This window comes from Eleutherodactylus coqui, chromosome 5 (assembly GCF_035609145.1).
Source record: "Eleutherodactylus coqui strain aEleCoq1 chromosome 5, aEleCoq1.hap1, whole genome shotgun sequence".
In the NCBI taxonomy this organism is placed as follows: Eukaryota; Metazoa; Chordata; class Amphibia; order Anura; family Eleutherodactylidae; genus Eleutherodactylus; species Eleutherodactylus coqui.
Genome location: NC_089841.1, coordinates 13,148,698 through 13,171,115, shown reverse-complemented (window position 1 = coordinate 13,171,115; position 22,418 = coordinate 13,148,698). Strand labels below are relative to the sequence as shown.

The following is a 22,418-nucleotide window of genomic DNA, read 5'->3' as shown; positions in this document are numbered from 1 at the left end:
AGACTCCTAAAAAGAATCCCCCCCCCCCACCCCCTCATTCTTTTTGGCATTCCCTAAATCTTAGATAAAATGTAAACTGTAAATTTTTACATGGTTGCCGTTATCCATTAAATAAGGGGGGCCACGTGACTGGGGACTGCACACCACAGCTCCAGGTGACAGCTCCAAGCTGTCGGCTTCCTCTGCTAACAGATAGCAGGAGCTGTCACACTCCCCAGCCCCACAGCTTTATATTCTACAGGGACGACGTGTTTTCACGGCCCTGTACAATAAAGTCCAGACACCAAGGACATGAAGACACGTATGGTTGGTCACTAAGGGGTTAAGCTCTGGTGCAAAAATCTAAAGGTGACAACCCTATGAGGACTGATTGTGTAATAAATTGAACAGACAAATGCTATTAATTATATAGAGAAGTAATCTTTATATCCATCTTTATATATATATGATGTGCAGGCAGAGATGCAGAAAAGTTAAACAATGCAGAAAGCGCAGTCCCGCTGGGACTGAAGTACAGAGGCGGGTGCTGAGATAATAATGCAGAGTATGAGAATCCTTCCATCGAACAAAGCACCACAGTAGGTAAATCCACAGTGCCCCCTCCTGTAAGAGCTTTCTTTCAATATTGCCCCATGAGGACCTCATTGTAACTGGCTGATCCCCAAGAATTTAAGGACAAATTTTAATTAATTGGGTAAGAAAAAAACAAGTGAAGGAGGATGAAAAAGGCAGAATCTTTGTAGATAAGTGCATTCCATTTGTTTACGCATTATAAAATACCTTCTCAGGCTTCCCTGATCTCAGTTGGCCCATCCCCTGATGAAGCTGGATTACCAGTGAAACATATAGGGGGGTTATTAGTATGTGCTAATAGGCAGAGCAGCAACATCTCTAGATCTTCAACTGGAGATAGCAAGGCCCAAGTTTTAGTTCTTTTAATCAACTAGATCGCTACCTACTGTACATAGTTACTGGGGCCGGGGGGGGGGGGGGGGGGGGGGGAGAGAAGATTCTCTCTCCTATCCATGGTATATTTTTTACCTGATTTTGGTGATTGGAGCTTTTTGTACACTTTTTTGTACACAAGCGACTCTTCTAATTGAAGAGGCCCCCAGCCATGCAGGCTCCACCCAAGTAGAGGATAAACTGCGATTGAGCTCAGAGGTTATGTGCCCACTACAGGAAAGGTTATTTTGAAATCGAGAGCTATGGCATGTTCAGTGGTAATGTGTTGCGGATTCTCTGCAGAGATTAAAAACATGATTGACAGCAAATCGATGCAATCAAGTCTGCTGTAGACTCATGGCAACATGGTGCTGATTTTGGCGCAGGAAATCCATCCACTTGTGAACACCCCCCTAGTGTAGTCGGACAATTGCTCATTCTGATGCTACATTAACGCCACCTTTATAATTCAGTAGCGATCTTATTTATGGAGCATGAGAATGCTGTCACTTTATTGAAAGAAATAATAAAGAAAAAAGACCAATGGCGACTTCCTTGTATGCGTTTCAAGAAGAGGCAAATCTCTGAACAGGACAATATTTTCCTCTAGGAGATCCTTGATGCCTTACAATAAATTACTTTTCTATCAATACAAAAAGAGAACTTCCCCCCCTGTGAATTTTCTGATGTAGAACAATATCTGACTTCCGATTGGAACATTTCCCACATTCTGAACAAGAAAATAACGTCTTCCTTGTGTGAATTTTCTGATGTAGAGCAAGATGTGATTTCCGTTTAAATGTTTTCCCACATTCTGAACATGAAAATGGCCTCTCCCCTGTGTGAATTCTCTGATGAGCAACATAATGTGATTTTGATGTAAAACATTTCCCACATTCTGAACATGAAAATGGCCTCTCCCCTGTGTGACTTCTTTGATGAACAACATAATGTGATTTTGCTGTAAAACATTTCCCACATTCTGAACAAGAAAACGGCTTCACCCCTTTGTGAATTTTTAGATGTCTGACAAGATCAGATTTTAAACTAAAACATTTCTCACATTCCGTACAAGAAAATGGCTTCTCTCCTGTGTGGAATCTCAGATGTTTAACAAGATGTGATTTCTCCTTAAAGCATTTTCCACATTCTGGACATAAATACGGTTTCTCCCCTGTATAAGCTCTTTGATGTTCTTCCCTTTTGTGACTTTTCTCCTGCTTATCAGTCGGTGATGAATCAGAAGATGGGACCTGTATAAGAGGATCAGATGATGGATCTTTGCTGTGAAGGGCTGAGGGGATATCTGGGATAATAGCAGATTCTTCATATGTATCATGTGTGATACCACAATTCTCTGCTTTATAATCTACAGCTATCAGATGTCCCTTTGAGCTGCCGGTACCGTTATCTGCCAAGAATAAAACTAATTTTACTATTTTTAAATACTATGAAGCTTTCAAATTTTGATACTTTATAACATTTCTATAGAAATATCTCCATACAAATTACAAATCATGTAGCAAAATGCAATTATTGACTAAGAACAGTGATAGCAAAACAGATCACAACCAGTAGACCTCAAAGCAAGCACCAGTATATCCTGAAGTTAGGCCACCAGCCGTGGTGTAGCACCAATGTAGAAAGACCACTTGACTACCATAGGGCCCAGGATGAAATGGCCAGACCACCTGTTACATTACTGACTTATCAGGCCCTCTCCAAAATTCTGCACAAGTCTTTTTTTCCCTTATGGTCCTACCTATCTGGATGCTGCATTCTCAGTGAAGAAGCCAACTTCAACATCTCCAAGTAGTATTAAACAGAGAACCAGATAGAGTTGGAGGAGTCAGCTTCTGGGTTGGGAAAAGCATAATCCGGACCAGAAAGACTAAGATGGACCTGCAGACCTTTGCTAGAGGGGCAGACACAAAGCAGGCACTATAAGTTTCAGGGGTTGGAAAAAGCACCGTAAGCTTTAGAGGCCACAGAGGGGGCACTGTAAATTTCAAGGGCCACATAGGGGAACACCACATGGAGGGGTACAAAGAGGTATTAAGGGTATTGGTAAAATGGAAGAGTGGGACGAGACAAGTGGTCTCTGGAGGAAGTCTTCATAGCAGTAAAAAAAATGAAGATGGACAACACCCATCAGGAGGAGGTGCCATCTGTGATCGCTAGAGGGAACTACACATTGATAGTGATTACAATGCAGAGCTGGTATAGGATGATAATATGGTGATTGTATTACTTAGAGGTATACTGGAGTTGAGCTTCTGTATTTCCGAATGCTGGGCTGTAGATAGGATAATTCTTTCTGCTAGTGGACACAGTTCTGTATTTTGCTATGGGGCCCATTAGTTTTATGTACACCCATGGCCACCAGGATATTCACTTGCATACTTCCACTTCTGTAGTGAAGCCCCCATCTTCATAGGTTCCTGTCTCAGTGTGGTAAAGACATGAAGAGGTAGGCTCCAGCACACATTATTTTCAAATAACATTCGTGGACTTGAAATCGCAAACTCCATTAGATTAACCTACGCATTTCAGCTCCGCGGAGCCTTACTTATAGCATGTGTTTTATAGCATGTTCAACAGCCAGAATAAACAGGTTCACATACAAACTGGACAAAAATAAGGTTTACTTAATATGGTAAAAGAAGATATACTACATGGAAGTCATCCAAGAGATCAAGAAAGATATCACCCTGCAAAATCAAAAGATACAAAACAGAATATATAAATATAGTGTATCAGCAAGATGTGGGAAATAAAAAACTTATTAGCATCAATTTAGTGTGTGTGTGTGGGGGAGGGGGGTGTTTATCAGCCCCCAAGGTCAAGTGTAGACTTCAACACCATTCTTCCATGGTGGACTTTCCCTTGCCTTTGTCTGCAGTGAACTTATAAACCATGGATGACGCTACATGATATTCCTACTAGATAATCCAATGGGACATTTTATAGCTATGCTGTCAAGTGTTGGATGGCAGCTTCCTTCTACTCTATTATTGAGACACTGCACAGTTCAGAATATTTTACATTGCTTAAGCCAAGTAAGAACGTCTGTGTAATATTGATGAAATCCTGAAAACATGACCTATTGGGTTGCCTTGAGGACTGGAGTTGGGAAACATTGCCTTAAGGAATGCAAGCTGTAAGGTAAAGCTCTTGCGAAAGAGAAAGCGAAAGAGAAAGAGAGAACAGGAAGAAAAAAAAAAGGTTCGGCAACCGGCAGGTCCCATACAAAAATGCTCGAGTCTCCCATTGAAGTCAATGGGGTTTGTTACTCAAATAGAGCTAGAGCCCTCGAATTTTATGAAAAGCTCGACTCGAATAACGAGGACCCGAGCATTTTGATGCTCGCTCATCTCTAACCACAACACACAAAAAAAATACATAAAGAAAAAAAAAAAAAAAAAAGAGCTTCTCAAATAGAAAATGTCAATATAAATAATAAATAGATCTACATAATATGTGTTCGATGCTTAAAGGAGATGTCTCGAGGAAGCAGTGAATTTTTTTTTTTGCCCAGTCCCCCCCATTAAGTACACATTACTAAGCCCCCCTGTAAATGACATTTCTAGCTGGTTTGTACTTACCGTTCCAGCGTTTCAGCAACTTATAAAAGTTTCCCCAAGATGGCCGCCGGCTCTTTTCCCGTCGCTCGCTGCAGCCCGACGTGCGCGCTCCCGAGACGCTGCCAGCTGTGTCTCCATGACAACACGACGCCCCGCAGCCGCCGACCGGACCCCTGGAGTGAACACGGCCGACCAGTCACCCACCGCCAGGCAGAAGGTAACCGGCGCAGCCCCCCCCCCATCACAGCGGCAGCCCCCCCCCCCCCCGGCCCAGCGACAGCCCCCCCCCGGCCCAGCGCTAGTTCCCCCGGCGCAGCGACAGCCCCCCCCCCGGCCCAGCGCTAGTTCCCCCGGCCCAGCGCTAGTTCCCCCGGCCCAGCGACAGCCCCCCCCCGGCCCAGCGCTAGTTCCCCCGGCCCAGCGCTAGTTCCCCCGGCCAAGCGCTAGTTCCCCCGGCCAAGCGCTAGTTCCCCCGACCCAGCGCTAGTTCCCCCGGCGCAGCGACAGCCCCCCCCCGGCCCAGCGCTAGTTCCCCCGGCGCAGCGACAGCCCCCCCCGGCCCAGCGGTAGTTCCCCCGGCGCAGCGACAGCCCCCCCCCCCGGCCCATCACTTACCAGGACAGCTGGACGGCGGGACAGCTGGACGGCTTCTCCGGACAGCTCGGCAGCTCTGCACCTTCCTCTAACAGAGGAAGGTACAGAATGGCCGCTCCAGCGCGCTCCCGAGCAGTGACAGCTCGTCTGCGCATGCGCAGAAGAGCTGTAGCGGGGAGCACACTGAAGCGGCTCGTGCTGAAAGGAGAAGACCGGACTGCGCAAGCGCGTCTAAAAAAGCAAGCTGCCAGCGAATTTAGACGGAACCATGGATATGAGGACGCTAGCAACGGAGCAGGTAAGTGGAATAACTTCTGTATGGCTCATATTTAATGCACGATGTATATTACAAAGTGCATTAATATGGCCATACGGAAGTGTATAACCCCACTTGGTTTCGCGAGACCACCCCTTTAAGGTCTAAAAGGAACAGGTGAGAAAAACTAAGATCCAAAATGTCTCACATGATAGAAGCTTCTTAAACCAACTACCACCTCTAGGTTGATATGAAATCTTTTCAACCGGTGTAACTTTTCAAGAGGAAGCGTCTGCTTGAGGAATATCTTTAAAAAAAAATTATGCGAGGCACCGGATAGGGTCCCTCTAGTAACTATATTATTTAGGAAAGCATCTAAAATATGGTCCACAATGCGCATCTTAAAAAAAAGGGTTTCCCTGGCAAAATACTATTGATGAGCCAACTTCTACTCTTAGGAAAGGTCATCAAATACCCTGTTTCCCCGAAAATAAGACGCGTCTTATATTCATTTTTGCTCCCAAATATGCGCTACGTCTTATTTTCAGGGGTGTCTTATTTCGCTGCGGCAAATCCATCTGTGGCCGCTAATCCCTCAATTGGCCAGCTTTGTGGAAGAAATTTCTCAGAAATCTCGTCCACATGGGACAGCAAATCTGTCACAGCAAAGCTGGGAGAAGCCGCTGTTGTGGTGCGGATTCACCGGCCACAGAAACGGAAAAGCGTGCGGCCAGGTCGCTTCAAAACAAGCAGCTGAGTGCCGTGGGTTTTGAAGCAGCGCTTTCCCGGCGGAAACCTCGCTGTTTATCGCTGTGGCCAAACTGCGAGATTTCCGCTGGAAATAGGCTCTGTGAGAACCCAGCCTTTAGAATCACACAGGTTATCTGACTCACACACAGAGCCAAAAAAAATAAGGGGTGTAAAGTAATACCTGTCTGCAGACAGAAGTTCCTGTACCACTTGTAAGCAGGGATGGTATTGCAGCTTCCGGACACCAGGGGGAGCTCATCACAGCAGACATGTACAGCAGGAACAGAACGTACAGTATGGACTTTTCCAGCCAGCAAGGGGAGCTCACAACAGCACAGCAGGGACAGGATAACAGCAGACTGTCTGCAGATCTACCTATACATCTGGAGGTAGGAGACAACGGGGATGGCAGCAGGGGACAGGCCTCTTGACTTGCCTGCACACTTTACTATGCCTTACTATCGGGGGGTGTCTTATATTTGGGACTTCTGCAAATTTCAGGGGGTGCCTTATTTTTGGGGAAACACGGTAGTTAATCAGCTTGAGCCCGCGGTTTGAAACACCGACTGATCAGGTGATTGGGTGCCTGCTGACAGCGCCAGGATACATATGGTTATGAAAAGAAGCTGCTGCTCGGATACATGTAGGGGGCGGTGCTTGTAACTGCAAGTTGCGGTCTTGTAACTGTCCACTAATTTAAAACACAGGCCACTACACAGTGGTCGGAGCAGTGGAACTCTAACTCCTCTGTATAGCGACAGGGGGTGCCTGATCAGCTGATAGGTCAGGGTCCTAACTGGAGGACCCCAGCTGATCAACTATTGATCACCTATCCAGAGAACAACTCCACAGTAGTATTTTGCCTGAGTGATTAAAAACAGAAAAGAAATCCCAAGATGCCTTGCTAGTCTCCAATTCTCGGAAGTAAACTGTATATGTAATTGTGCAGTGTTCCACGCATCGGACAGCACACATATGGGGTGTCGGTATACTGTCCCATACGAGTTGTGCCTAAGAATCTCAGGCGCAACAGTTAAATATATATATATAGCCTAAACATAAAAAGATAAGACTGTAGGAAAAAATAGTAGTAGCCAAAATGAATCCTTTTAAATCAGTCAAATACTAACTGTATAACGACGGTGCTCCTGAGTGACCATTGCTCTATCCTGGGGGACAAACGTGTACAAGGCACATCAGAAGGCATCCATGAATCGTTAGTTACTCTCTCATTTTACCTTGTCCATATCTGTAGCAGAGCTTTTGAGTTCTCAATATAATTAAGGGTAAATGTCTGGATGATTATGGTATGCCGGAGCCTACATGTCTACCACATACATCCTTGACCCGGCTCAGCGTGGTCTCCATGAACCATCATCACTCACATTGAGGAGCTCAGGTATGAAGGAAGCCTCAGGTTCATAAATAGTATATTCCGGGACGTGGCCAGGCTATGGAGGAGTGAAGACATGTTTATCCTCTCCTCCTGTCTTCCCTTCAGGAAAACAGCCGTTAGACGCACTAACAAAAAGACATTCCTATCAAATATTATGGGCAACAGAAGGAGGAAGGTGTCCCTGTCTACCTCTCTCCCGGCAGAAACACCATCTTCACAGGGCATTGCACGCTTCCTCGCCAGCCAGCAATAGATGGAGGAGCGCCAAGCGCTGCCAAACATGGTGGCCACAATAGCGCACTCCCCGGAGCAAGCTCCTACAGCAGGAAGCCCCACTGATAACATTGCCACCGCTCTGATGGGGACTACGGGCTCAGTGCAGCAAGCAGAAAAGTGCTGTTCTCAGCAGCAGCGCTCAATGACTCCATAGTCGCAGAAGGGGGGCAACATCCCCACATGGACGGACCTCACAAGAGACAAGGGGGCAGCTGGAGAACCGGAATCAGGTCATTTCTTCCCTGTATTCTCCTCCCAATGCTTTTATAAAATATTGCTAAAAGAGATATTTATACAGTGGAGGAAATAAGGATATGATCCCTTGCTGATTTGTAAGTTTGCCCGCTGTCAAAGACATGAACAGTCTGTAATTTTTAGGGTAGGTTAATTTTAGCAGTGAGAGATAGAAGATCCAAAACTAAATCCAGAAGAAAAAAAAAAATCACATTGTCTAAATTATATACATTTATTTGCATTTTCCACAGAGAAATAAGTATTTGATCCCCTACCAACCATTAAGAGTTCAGGCTCCTCCAGACCAGTTAGACGCTCCTAATCAACTCGTTACCTGCATTAAAGACAGCTGACTTAAATGGTCACCTCTATAGAAGGCTCCTGTCCACCAACTCAATTAATCAGTCAGACTAACCTCTACAACATAGGCAAGACCAAAGAGATCATAGACCTGCACAAGGGTGGAATGGGCTACAAAACCATAAGTAAGACGCTGGGTGAGAAGGAGACAACTGTTGGTGCAATAGCAAGAAAATGGAAGACATACAAAATGACTCTCAATCGGCATCGATCTGGGGGTCCATGCAAAGTCTCACCTCATGGGGTATCCTTGATCATGAGGAAGTTGAGAGATCAGCCTAAAACTACACGTGGAGGGGGGGACTTGTTAATGATCTCAAGGCAGCTGGGACCACAGTCACGAAGAAAATCCCTCTGATTCCAATTTCCCTCCAGAAGCAGAACTTACATCTTACTGGTCTATATGGTTTTGTGTTTATATCAATAGATCTATTGGCAGTATCGCAGCTCATCGCTCTCATACCAAAAGGGTAACTACAAGGATATTGTAAACTCAAGTATGTACAAAGCAAGTGGAGGTGGGAACCACTCCATCCTGTTAAATCAGAGGTCTATCTATCTATCTATGTGCAAAAGCCCTCACTGACTGGCTGACTCACTGACTGGCCACTAATTCTTCCACTTCCCAGTGTTATACAAACATGAAATTTGGCACAACTATTCTTTAGGTCCTAAATAGGAAAAGTAAAGTATTCAATTCTAAGTGGAAAAGTATTGGCGCCCCTGTGTAATGTACCTAATCTAAGTCTCTAACTTCCCGATGCCATACAAACATGAAATTTGGCACAAGCATTCTTTAGGTCCTAAATAGGAAAAGTAAAAGGGTCACAGCTTGATTATTCAATGCTTAGTGCAAAAGTGTTGGCACCCCTATGTAATAGAACGTACCGATGTCGTACAAACATGAAATTTGGCACGTACATTCTTTAGGTCCTAAATAGGAAAATTAAAGTGGTCACAACATGATTATTCAATGCTAAGTGCAAAAGTATTGGCACCTCTATGTAATGTACCTAATATAATTCTCTAACTTCTCGGTGTCGTACAAACTTAGCACGACCATTCTTTAGGTCCTAAATGGGAAAAGTAAAGGGTTTGCAACTCGATTATTCAATGATAGTTGCAAAAGTAAGTACACCCCTATCTAATGTAACTTCCCAGTGTCCTACAGGCATGAAATTTGGCGCAAGCATTCTTTAGGTCCTAAGTAGGAAAAATAAGGAGGTCACAATTAGATTATTCAATGCTAATTGCAAAAGTAAGTGCATCCTTATGTAATGTAACTTCCCGGTGTCGTACAAGCGTAACATTTGGCGCAAGCAATCTTTAGGTCCTAATTGAGGAAAGTGGGAGGTGTAACACATTCTGCAGAGGGACATCAGTACATGCAGTCTGAGGAGAATCTAACGCTCCTCTATATGTATACATATTTTATTTCTTAGTTACTTTAAAGTAAGCACCCCTTCATAAAACTTTCCATGTGTACAACACGTGAACACCTGTATCAAATTAACTAGGGTGAAGCCAGGTATATCAGCTATTAAGTGTATATATCACATCTTCTTGCTGTTCATTTACGTATTTTCAGGATGTGATTTCTCAACATACAAGGTGTAATATTGTGGTATGGGCGTCTTAAATTGCAGATACCCACTCATTTGGATTTAGGCTTTATTCTAAAGAAATCAATGCCCTGCATTTAATAATTAAGGGTTTAAGTTTATTAATGGCTTTCCGAGTTAGAGGGAGACTTCTCTGATAGAAAGCCTGCTACCCGTTAGGAGTTTCACGTCTTTGTGCTTAGATGCAAGTTAAAGTTTCTATTTTTTTACGTTTTTCTTTACATATATATATATTTTTTCACTTCTCTATCCTGCTCTCAGCCTTCCCTTTCACCTATGGCACTACTTAAATTCAGCTCATTTAACATTCGAGGATTCAACTCCCTACAAAACAGATCCCAGGTCCTGCATCATATGCGTAAAACAGAGTATGCAAGTATTACTATTCCAGGAAACAAACTTTAAAGTGGGGCATGCTCCAAATAAATGAGACCGCTATTACATGCAATGGTTCCACAGAGACAACCCCGAGAGCTGTTCTGGCGGGGTGTTCATCGCCCTCCACAAGTCATTATCCCATTGCCTAATTGATAAACGTTTGGACCCACAGGGTTGATATGCAGTTATCAAACTGACTGTCGGTCGATGCCATTTCCAATTGGTATGCCCCAAATAAGCACAAGGCTACAGCAGGTCATTCTTTTTCGAACATGCTAGCTGAATGACTACAATCACCGGGACTATAATATAACTCTAAACCCCAGTATCCACACCTCAGCGGGTGGAGGCAATGTTCCCGCAGACAGCTACGAGCTCTGAAAAATGTTACATACCCTTCAATTAGGCGCATATTACATCCACAAAACAAAGACTGCACCTTTTTATCACATCTACACAATTGTTATAGCTGCATAGATTATTTTGTATCCTGGCATCCTACGGCCGCTACTGGAGATATTTTATGGTTGGATCATGCTCCGATATTTCTCGCTCTTTCTTCAGCCCCATCAAATAGACGGCCAATGGATGTGGAGACTAAATAATAATCTTTTGGTAATATATCCGTAGATGAAGTAAAGGAACATATTGATCTGTTCATAACTCCCACTACGGATTACACATCTGCCCCCATGCAGTGGGAGGCACTGAAATACGTCCTTAGAGGCCTCCTAATCAAACACGGCACACGAATCAAGAAACAAGGGACATTTAAAATATCCAACCTTCTCCAACATATTCATACTTTAAAAACGTCACATAACAGACACTCTCCCCAGCTACGAATATTCTAATATAACAGGTGAGCGCATGTCTGGTCTGATCCACCCAGGAGCCACAAAAATGTGTATCCCCACATTAGGAATGTAGCAAGCATAGACACCCAGAATCTGAAAGAGATTTGGGAAATACTTCAGAACTAGACCTCAACTGTACGACAAAGGGTCAGTTCACAGAGAGGAATCCGTCTGCCCTACAGGAACGCATCTCTGGATACATAGCAGAGACGGCCTTGCTGACTACAGACGCTGAATTACGGGACATGTTAGAAACAGATATCACAGAAGACGAGCTAGAGGAGGTTATTAAAACCACCCCAGAGGGAAAAGGCCTGGGGCCCGATCGGTTCACACTCGTTTTTATAAGCTTTTTCGGCAGCAGCTTACCCCTTTTTTGGCCAGGGTCTTTTCCACAATCTCCTCATAAGCTCCTTTCCCACGACAAGGCACATATCAGTGTCTTACCGAAACCTGGCAAAGATCCCCAATTGAAGCCATATTGTTGATAAATGTAGATGAAAAACTGCTCCCATTAAGTAGCGAATAGACTTTCTCCTCATCTCCCTTCCATTATACACACGGATCAGGTGGGCTTCGTTAAAGGTAGAGAGGCTACGGATAATATAAAAACTCTCATTTTGATATCCAAGGCCCAGATTGGGTCCGAACCCATGTGTCGGTTATCTGCAGGCGCATACAGAGGCTTTGACAGGATCCACTGGGGATTCCAGCAGAGACTTTAGCTAGAAATTAAGGACCCAAGAGTATTTGTTTTGGAGTCCTTGCCCTTTACACCTACCCCACGGCTAGGATCAGAGTAGATAGCAGATTGTCCTCCCTAATTTCTATTAAAAACAGCCCCAGGCAGGGCTGTCCCCTATCCCCATTATTCTATGTGTTGGTGATGGAGCAGCTTCCACCTGCAATCAGGAATGATCCCAGTATCCAAGGCCTACAAATAGGGGAGTGCATTATAAGACAGCTCTTTATGCCGATGACCTCTCACTCTACATGACCCAGCCCCGTATCACTCTGCCTTCCTTGATACAAGAGTTTGAGCATTCTGGCTCAACAGAAGACTATTAAATACTTATCCAAATAGACCATTCCAAATTGTTTCCCCCTGAATTATCTGGCTCTTCTGGAATGCACATTAGTAGACCCTTCCTCATATGTCACGAGGGACCTGTCATGGTTCAGACAGATAAATACCCTTAAAATGGATGTACTACCCAGGTTTTTATACAACTTTCAGGCAGTTCCTATTATACCACCTGTATCGTTCTTTGACACATTACGATCAGCCCTGATCAAACTAGTATGGGGACAGCAGAGGCCGCGACTGGCAATCAGCGGTCTATCATTTCTTAAGACTAACGGGGAAAACAGTCAGAAGCAATTCAGCCAAAGGAAGTCTGAGCATTCTTTTTACAGATCGCCCCCACGTCGCAAAGTGTCACATGGGTCAGAAACGCTATCTTTTCTCTTTAGGGAGAGCACCTATACGGCAAGTGAGACTTAAAAGGCCATTTACTCTCCTTTGGGTAATATGCAAATAAGTGAGATGGAATAATACCTCCACAGTGCCACCTAGTGGAAGGCAGCAATCCCTAACATCAATGTTAGACTCTTTGTACAAGCCTTGTAACAATGACCCGGAATTGAAAGCAAAGCCAGAGCCCATAGACACACCAGACAACTGTTTCAGGGTTTTTGCCCTTCATCAGTGTACAGTAGGAGTCTGACTTTGCCAGAGAGAGGAGTAAAAAATAGCGTTAATGATCCCCATCACAGGTCCTGTGGAAGAAGAGGATGGGGACATCTCTCTGGGGTTCTTCTCTTACTGGATGGAACTGCAGGAAACACAGACGGACACTGAAGTCATTCTTTATATACAGATAATAAAGTCCCCGTGGATTTAGTCCTGTCTATTACCTGGTGATGGGAGTGGCTGGCGGGTATCCATCATGGCCTCCTTGTACAGATCCTTGTGTCCTTCTAAATACTCCCACTCCTCCATGGAGAAATAGACAGCGACATCCTGACACCTTATAGGAACCTGACAACACAATATACAGTCATCACCCAGAAGCCTCCAGTGCTGTTACTGTATAATGTCCCAGCATTCCCTGCAGCGTCACCTCTCCAGTCAGCAGCTCAATCATCTTGTTGGTGAGTTCTAGAATCTTCTGTACATTGATGTCCTCATGTATCAGGGGGTGAGGTGGGGGCCCTGTGGTTAGGCTGAGGGGTCTTCTCCATCTATCACACACAGGGGCCCGACAGTCATCACTAGAGGTCTTCACTACTATGTAATCCTGTATATGGGGAAACATTAATAAATATCACTACAGACATTTCCAGAATCTCTCACCTCTCCAGTGACATCATCTGTTATAACCATAGATAAGAATGATGCAATGTGACGCCATCAGAATCTCTTCCCTCTGCAGTGACATCATCTGTTATTACCATAGATAAGAGTGATGTAATGTGACATCATCAGAATCTCTCCCCTCTCTAGTGACATCATCTGTTATTACCATGGATAAGATTGATGTAATGTGACATCATCAGAATCTCTCTCCTCCCAGTGACATCATCTATCATAGATAAGAATAATGTAGTGTGCCAGAGGGGAAACAACCCTGTGAATATCTGGAATCATTACTTAAAGAATACTACGGATCTGACTTCTTTTCAAATCCCTTCTGTGTGGAACTAGAGCTCCTCCTCGCACATTTATAGCCAAGCTCCTAAATTACAGAGATAGAGTGCTGGAATTAAACCGCCAGATGGACCCTTTAAAAGTATAGGGACAGCATGTGAGATTTTCCCCCGACTATGCCCTGGAAGTGCAGAAGCATCGGCAGAAGTTTGCAGAGATAAAGCGTCTTCCGCTCTAAACAGCTGAACTATGGAATGCCAGACCCGGCTAAACCTAAAGTGATCAGCGATAACCGCTCCCATTTCCTTGATAAGACGGAGGATGTGATCGCCTGGCCGGAGCGTCAGTAGATCCTGGATTTTCTTAAACACCCAAGTGGGACGGGCCAGTTGAAGCGACTTCTGTTACCTCTTCATGCCATTAACGCTACCTCTGGTTCTTGGTGAAGAAGAGATGGACACTCCTTGACGTTGGATATGCAATTGTTTATATGCTATTGCCAGGACTGGCCCATGCATATCTAATGATTGCACTGTCTGTAATTTCTCCCCTCTCTTTCTAGGATTCTTACTTGTCAACCCCAGTTGATTTGAGCCGGAGATTTAATATACTGTAGCCTTAACCCTTTCCAATCCATTTTTGCCACTTGCATTTTACCCAGCTCCTATTTATTTTGTGAGCTAGAAACAGCGATCAGCGCTGGATTCTTCATTTACTGAATGCATCGGTACTATTGTATCTTGACGCCACCAGAAGCTAGGGTTTTACAGGGCTTCCATGGAGGAACGCCCCTGTCACACCCCTAGCTCCCCATTGGCTGCATTGCAGAAGGTCCTAGCAGCTGTCCTGCAGGATTAGGGTTCAGTTACAACTAATAATGTAAGGCTACCAGGAAAAGTAACCGTAACCCTAAGGCCCCCTGTCCACAGCCGTGATGGAATATCTCTAGCGATATATTCCGCTACGGGGAAGCAGGGGGGTGGGGGGAAGACCGTCAGGTCTCTGCGGTGAGCCTACTTAACAGATAGGCTCACCGCAGAGAATCGCGGCTCTTGGACGTCATGGCTGCGCTTTCCATAGCAACGTTAGGGAAAGCGATCACTGCGTTTCCCACAGCCGCGGGTAACACAATGAACTATCGCCCGTAGACAGGCAGCCTAAACCTTCAGGGCAGCCAAAACGCAATACTGACGCACCTGATGAGTCAAGCTCACTCCCCTTCACTAAAGCCTCCAAGCGCTGCGCTCCCTCCTCAGCCCCCAGCTGTGTATGCCAGTGGCATCAAGCTGGGAGACTAACACCATGGCTGCTAAGGGGATCATTGGTGCGACCTCTCCAGTGATATCATCTGTTATTACCATAGATGAAAAATGATGTAATGTGACATCATCGGAATCTCTCCCCCCTCCAGTGACATCATATGTTATTACCATAGATGAGACTTATGTAATGTGACATCATCAGAATTTCTCCCCCCTCCAGTGACATCATCTATTACCATAGATGAGAATGATGTAATGTCACAGCGTCAGAATCTCTCCCCAGTGACATCATCTGTTATTACCATAGATAAGAAGGATGTAATGTGACATCATCAGAATCTCTCCCCCATCCAGTGACATCATCCGTTATTACCATAGATGAAAATGATGTAATGTGACATCATCAGAATTTCTCCCCTCTCCAATGACATCATCTGTTATTACCATAGATAAGAAGGATGTAATGTGAGATCATCAGAATCTCTCCCCCATCCAGTGACATCATCTGTTATTACCATAGATAATAATGATGTAATGTGACATCATCAGAATCTCTCACCGCTCCAGTGACATCATCTGTTATTACCATAGATGAGAATGATGTAATGTGAGATCATCAGAATCTCTCACCTCTCCAGTAAGCTGGAAGAGTATCTCTAGGGTGAGATTTACACTTTCTACCATCTTGTTACTCTCCTTCTCCATCCTTAATGAGTCAGTCAGGATAATCCTGTTACATAGAAGATATCAGAGGATCTGGTATTGTAGAACCTAAATGAAAAGAAGATGAGACAATATAAAAAACACAAAATCCATATAAAAATACAATTACTGGAGAGAATAAGCGGAAACTTCTGAAGAGATATTAAAGAGATCCATCAGGAGTTTTATGCTGCCCGATTGTTTAACTATTGACAACCAGTCCCGTGGGTGAAGGCTGGCAGAGACCCGCCCCAATGACTCTTCTCCACATTCAGCTGCTATTTAGATAATTGTTCATGTATAACCCCGCAGTGTCCAGAGAACATCCTGTAGATGTCTGTACAGGGTGCGGCTGTCAGGATTTATGCTGCCTGTAGTTCTATAAGACGACTCCTTCTTTTACAGCAACTTTTCATTCTTGTCTTTTTTACCCCCCCCCCCCCCCTCCCCCCACAGCCTGATGAAGGCTTGTATTTATTTGCTGTATAGTAAATGGAGAAAACTCTAAAAAACATTTCTTTTGGTTAGAATTTATCTGCTATTGTTATGTCATTCGCTGCGCCGTAAAAAGGACACGTTGACTTTATTCAGTTGATTGTAGCTTTTTTTAGACTTTTATCACTTTTAACCCCTTCATGACATGGCCTATTTTGGCGTTGAGGACCAAGCGATTTTTTGGTATTTTTCCATCTCCATTTTTCAAAAGCCATAACTTTTTTATTTTTCCGTGGACGCGGCCGTATAAGGGCTTGTTTTTTGCGTGGCGAACTGTAGTTTTTATCGATGCCAATTTTGGGTACATAGACTATATTGTAAAATTTATTTTTTTTTTTTTAATGATAGCAGAGAGAGAAAACGCATCAATTCTGCCATAGATTTTTTTTTTTTTTTTTACACCGTTAATCATGCAGCATAAATGAGACTTTCCATTTTTTCTGCAGACCGGTACGGTAACAACGATACCAAAATTCTAACATTTTTTTTAGGTTTTCCCACTTTTCTGCAATAAAAACCCTTTTTTTTGGAAATCTTTTTTCTATTCTAAATTGCCGCATTCAAAGTCCTGTAACTTTTTTATTTTTTGATGTACGGCGCTCTATGAGGGCTTATTTTTTGCGAGACGAGCTGTAGATTTTATTGGTACCATTTTGGCGTACATACGACTTTTTTGATCACTTTTATTGCGTTTTTAGTGAGGCAAAATGCTAAAAATGAGCATTTTGCCTCAGTTTTTTAGCTTTTTTTTTAGCGTTTTTTTCGGTGCACAGTCAAAAGCATGTGCAACTTATTGTACGCATCGTTACGGACGCGACAATACCAAATATGTGGGGTTTTAATTTTTTTTTAACCTTTTTTTATGCTAATCTGAGAAAAAGCATAAAAAATGGTTTTTTTACTCTTTTTTTTTACATTTTTTTTAATTCATTTTTTAAATCTTTCTTTTTTTTACACTGTTTGAGTCCCTCTGAGGGACTTTAATCACTGCCCTGATGATCGCTGTCATAAGGCATGGCAGAGCTACTGCTCTCCCATGCCTTATCGCTCATACAGCGATCTCAGGCATAGGCAATACAGGACGCCAGTGTCTGGCGTCCTGTTGCCATGGTGACAGGCCGGGCTCTCGCGATGACATCGCGAGTTCCGGCCGAAGACACAGAGGGAGCCGCGCTCCCGCTGTGAACTCTTCCCCTGCCGCGATCTACTTAGATCACGGCAGGGAAGGGGTTAAAAGTGGCGGGCGCATCTCCGATGTCCCCCCGCTGCTGCAGCGAGACGCCGGCTGTGACTGACAGCCGGCTCCCGCTGCGGGATAGCGCGGGATCATATGTGATCCCGCGCTATCTCCAGGACGTAAGTTTACGCCCTGTTGCGGGAAGTACCCCGCTCCCAGGACGTAAACTTACGCCCTGCAGCGGGAATGGGTTAAAGGTACATTTTTTCATAAATGTGCTTTTGCGTGGCTAATTCTGAGCCCCATAGGCGTTTCCGTTTATCTCTCTGGCCTCGTGTTCTGCACTTTGTATTTGTACATTTTACTTTATAAAGGACATTTGACTCTCTTGTGCTCTTGTGCCTACAAGGGGACCAAAAACAGTAAATCTCACGATTTTCTTTTTTTCCCCCAAGTTCCCGGTGTGAAATAATGACGTTTTTGGATGCGGTCCGAAAGAAGAGAAGGTGGAGCGACCTCCATTATAGGTGTGCTCCAGGTAGTGGGTGGTAGTCAGTAATTAGTAAGGTGCTGCGGCTCCAAATCCCATCACCGTGGGTAACGGGGCACAGATACGCTTGACCATAACAAGAAGTACATGAAGGACCATTGCGACTCCCCTTGTGAACCGCAGTAAGAATCCGGCCATTTCTCCTGTGGAGAGCGGGGTATTTAACGTCCCTGCACTCTTCCCAGCTATTTCTGAAGAAGGGGCTGCGAAACGTTATATGCTGCCTATTAATTAACTAATAAAGAAGATTTGGGTGAATCGCCTTTCTGCGGTTTACATCACGAGGGCAGTGCCTGCGGTCCTTCATTCTCTCCTTTTTACGGTCTAGCATTTCTTGGATGCCGTGACAGTAATTACATTTGTTTGTATTTTTTATATGATTTAAGGAAAACTGATTTTTACTTTTCTTTGTAGTTAGAAGGTACAATACACTGCAGTACTTCTGTATTGCAGTGCTTTGTGACTGCGCTAACAGCCTACTGCGCAGATTAACAACAAAAGCAAGTTACCCCTTATCTAGATGATAGGTCTGACTGATGTTGGAGGCCCCTCCGCAGATAGCACTGCTGTCGATTATCCTTGGCCTGTTCGCGACTATCAAACAGGGCCTTGTGCGACATTTCCTCACCGCTCCCTCGACCCTAGAATTCGTTCAGGAACTGAACCAGCTAATGTACATGGTGGAGCTGGGCGACGAGGGGTCTGAGGGACTATGTCTGAGTGGGTGCTGTGGAACACGTACCGTAATTCGCCCGAATTCAAGATTGCGGTGGGATGGTAGGGGGGTGGGTGCCAAGAGGGGGTGTTAGGATGGAGCCGTGACACAGAGGTGGTGGAGCAGAGAGCGGGGCAGCTACAAGCAGGATGTGCCAGACAGGTCTCTCCCTCTACCCTGGGTAAGTGTCTCCCCCCTCGTGGTTTCCCCAGTCCCCTTTGTGTCTCCCCCCTCGTGGTTTCCCCAGTCCCCTTTGTGTCTCCCCCCTCGTGGTTTCCCCAGTCCCCTTTGTGTCTCCCCCCTCGTGGTTTCCCCAGTCCCCTTTGTGTCTCCCCCCTCGTGGTTTCCCCAGTCCCCTTTGTGTCTCCCCCCTCGTGGTTTCCCCAGTGCCCTTTGTGTCTCCCCCCTCGTGGTTTCCCCAGTGCCCTTTGTGTCTCCCCCCTCGTGCTTTCCCCAGTCCCCTTTGTGTCTCCCCCCTCGTGCTTTCCCCAGTCCCCTTTGTGTCTCCCCCCTCGTGGTTTCCCCAGTCCCCTTTGTGTCTCCCCCCTCGTGCTTTCCCCAGTCCCCTTTGTGTCTCCCCCCTCGTGGTTTCCCCAGTCCCCATTGTGTCTCCCCCCTCGTGGTTTCCCCAGTCCCCTTTGTGTCTCCCCCCTCGTGGTCTCCCCAGTCCCCTTTGTGTCTCCCCCCTCGTGGTTTCCCCAGTCCCCATTGTGTCTCCCCCCTCGTGGTTTCCCCAGTCGCCCTTGTGTCTCCCCCCTCGTGGTCTCCCCAGTCGCCCTTGTGTCTCCCCCCTCGTGGTCTCCCCAGTCCCCTTTGTGTCTCCCCCCTCGTGGTCTCCCCAGTCCTGCTTGTGTCTCCCCCCTCGTGGTCTCCCCAGTCCTGCTTGTGTCTCCCCCCTCGTGGTCTCCCCAGTCCCCTTTGTGTCTCCCCCCTCGTGGTCTCCCCAGTCCCCTTTGTGTCTCCCCCCTCGTGGTCTCCCCAGTCCCCTTTGTGTCTCCCCCCTCGTGGTCTCCCCAGTCCCCTTTGTGTCTCCCCCCTCGTGGTCTCCCCAGTCCCCTTTGTGTCTCCCCCCTCGTGGTCTCCCCAGTCCCCTTTGTGTCTCCCCCCTCGTGGTCTCCCCAGTCCCCTTTGTGTCTCCCCGCCGGCTCTCATGTTGGTCTCCAGCTTCTGTTTCTACAGTTGAAGCCAATTGAAGATTGAACGGTTATAGCGAGCCTGTGGCAGTGTGGCCCCGGGGGCCCTGCTATAACATGCAGCGGCTCTTAGCGGGTGGTTTTGTTTTCGTGCTGTGACGCCAGTCTTGCGGTCTGCGCCCGGCTGCACACGGATGTGTAAACGGTTCAATAAAAAATATATCAGACATACAATATCTTTGGGAAGTCCAGACATCTCGGCAGCCGCCCCGTCTACACCTTCCACTGACCATCCTGTGGGGGGCGCCCTATCTGCCGCACGTCCTGGAGTCCAGACATCTGGGCAGCCGCCCCGTCTACACCTTCCACTGACCATCCTGTGGGGGGCGCCCTATCTGCCGCACGTCCTGGAGTCCAGACATCTCGGCAGCCGCCACGTCTACACCTTCCACTGACCATCCTGTGGGGGGCGCCCTATCTGCCGCACGTCCTGGAGTCCAGACATCTCGGCAGCCGTCCCGTCTACACCTTCCAGTGACCATCCTGTGGGGGGCGCCCTATCTGCCACACGTCCTGGAGTCCAGACATCTCGGCAGCCGCCCCGTCTACACCTTCCACTGACCATCCTGTGGGGGGCGCCCTATCTGCCGCACGTCCTGTAGTCCAGACATCTCGGCAGCCGCCCCGTCTACACCTTCCACTGACCATCCTGTGGGGGGCGCCCTATCTGCCGCACGTCCTGGAGTCCAGACATCTCGGCAGCCGTCCCGTCTACACCTTCCACTGACCATCCTGTGGGGGGCGCCCTATCTGCCACACGTCCTGGAGTCCAGACATCTCGGCAGCCGCCCCGTCTACACCTTCCACTGACCATCCTGTGGGGGGCGCCCTATCTGCCGCACGTCCTGTAGTCCAGACATCTCAGCAGCCGCCCCGTCTACACCTTCCACGGACCATCCTGTGGGGGGCGCCCTATCTGCCACACGTCCTGGAGTCCAGACATCTCGGCAGCCGCCCCGTCTACACCTTCCACTGACCATCCTGTGGGGGGCGCCCTATCTGCCGCACGTCCTGGAGCCCAGACATCTGGGCAGCCGCCCCGTCTACACCTTCCACTGACCATCCTGTGGGGGGGCGCCCTATCTGCCGCACGTCCTGGAGTCCAGACATCTGGGCAGCCGCCCCGTATACACCTTCCACTGACCATCCTGTGGGGGGCGCCCTATCTGCCGCACGTCCTAGAGTCCAGACATCTCGGCAGCCGCCACGTCTACACCTTCCACTGACCATCCTGTGGGGGGCGCCCTATCTGCCGCACGTCCTGGAGTCCAGACATCTGGGCAGCCGCCCCGTCTACACCTTCCACTGACCATCCTGTGGGGGGCGCCCTATCTGCCGCACGTCCTGGAGTCCAGACATCTGGGCAGCCGCCCCGTCTACACCTTCCACTGACCATCCTGTGGGGGGCGCCCTATCTGCCGCACGTCCTGGAGTCCAGACATCTCGGCAGCCGCCCCGTCTACACCTTCCACTGACCATCCTGTGGGGGGCGCCCTATCTGCCGCACGTCCTGTAGTCCAGACATCTCGGCAGCCGCCCCGTCTACACCTTCCACGGACCATCCTGTGGGGGGCGCCCTATCTGCCGCACGTCCTGTAGTCCAGACATCTCGGCAGCCGCCCCGTCTACACCTTCCACTGACCATCCTGTGGGGGGCGCCCTATCTGCCGCATGTCCTGGAGTTTCCGTTGGTGTCATTTTGGGGTTCATACGACTTTCTGATCGCTTACTACATGTTTTCTTGGGGACGGGGTGCTATGTGCTCCCCCCCCCCCTCGAGATGACGCCGCCGCGTGCGGGAATAACGCGCTGCTTTCATAGATCGGACTTTCATGGACGCCGCGGCGCCAAATATGTGTTCATCATAAATATGGGACGAAGGGTATTTTTTTCTAGTAAGACTTTTTTAAACTTCTTTTTTAGTCCGAACGCCGGCACTGACAGGGTTAACAGCGGCGCTCCGGGCGAGAAAACAAGGGAAAATACGAACATTTACGGTTTACTTTATATTTAGTAGAAATTCCCACCATAAAAGAAACACAAAACGGCGAAGGGAGAAAACGCAGAGCGGTCCGACCTGCAGGAACCAAAACATGTCCCGGGCTACAAGTGGTTAATAAGCAGCTCCTGCGGTCCTGACAGGACTACTCCCCCACCCTCCTCCCCAGACGGCCCAGACTGATGGGGTTAATCCTACCCTTCGCCGGTGGCGGCCCTGATGGGGTTAATGATACCCTTCCCCGGTGGCGGCCCTGATGGGGTTAATCCTCCTCCGCTCTCCCCCTGATGAGGGGCACACAGACTTACCGAGTCGGACAGGAACCGTGCGCTTCCGGGACCTGTGATGATGTCACCATCATGTGATTACCTGTGTGGGAGGGGTCAGGGATCACTGATCACATGACATGGGTGAGTCGTTCCA

At 47.1% G+C, this 22,418-nt stretch overlaps 1 protein-coding gene across 1 annotated transcript; it reads right to left on the bottom strand.

Moving 5' to 3' along the window:
* Positions 1 to 1,137: 1,137 nt before the first annotated feature.
* On the bottom strand, positions 1,138 to 22,364 carry LOC136628697 (oocyte zinc finger protein XlCOF7.1-like). The gene is made up of 7 exons (XM_066604801.1): positions 22,304 to 22,364; positions 15,795 to 15,935; positions 13,376 to 13,552; positions 13,170 to 13,293; positions 13,027 to 13,087; positions 9,284 to 9,324; positions 1,138 to 2,356 (listed from the first exon to the last, which is right to left on the bottom strand). Exons 2-7 carry the CDS (start codon positions 15,867 to 15,869, stop codon positions 1,581 to 1,583), a joined length of 1,254 nt encoding a protein of 417 aa, XP_066460898.1. The 5' UTR covers positions 15,870 to 15,935; positions 22,304 to 22,364; the 3' UTR covers positions 1,138 to 1,580.
* Between the last annotated feature and the right edge of the window lie 54 nt (positions 22,365 to 22,418).

Coding starts and splice junctions, on each gene's coding strand:
- LOC136628697 (XM_066604801.1), bottom strand. CDS start 15,869: ATGGAGAAGGAGAGTAACAAGATGGTAGAAAGTGTAAATCTCACCCTA. Junction 13,553..15,794: donor TCTTCCAGCTTACTGGAGAG/GTGAGAGATTCT, acceptor CCCCATATACAG/GATTACATAGTAGTGAAGAC. Junction 13,088..13,169: donor CCAGCCACTCCCATCACCAG/GTAATAGACAGG, acceptor TGTTTCCTGCAG/TTCCATCCAGTAAGAGAAGA.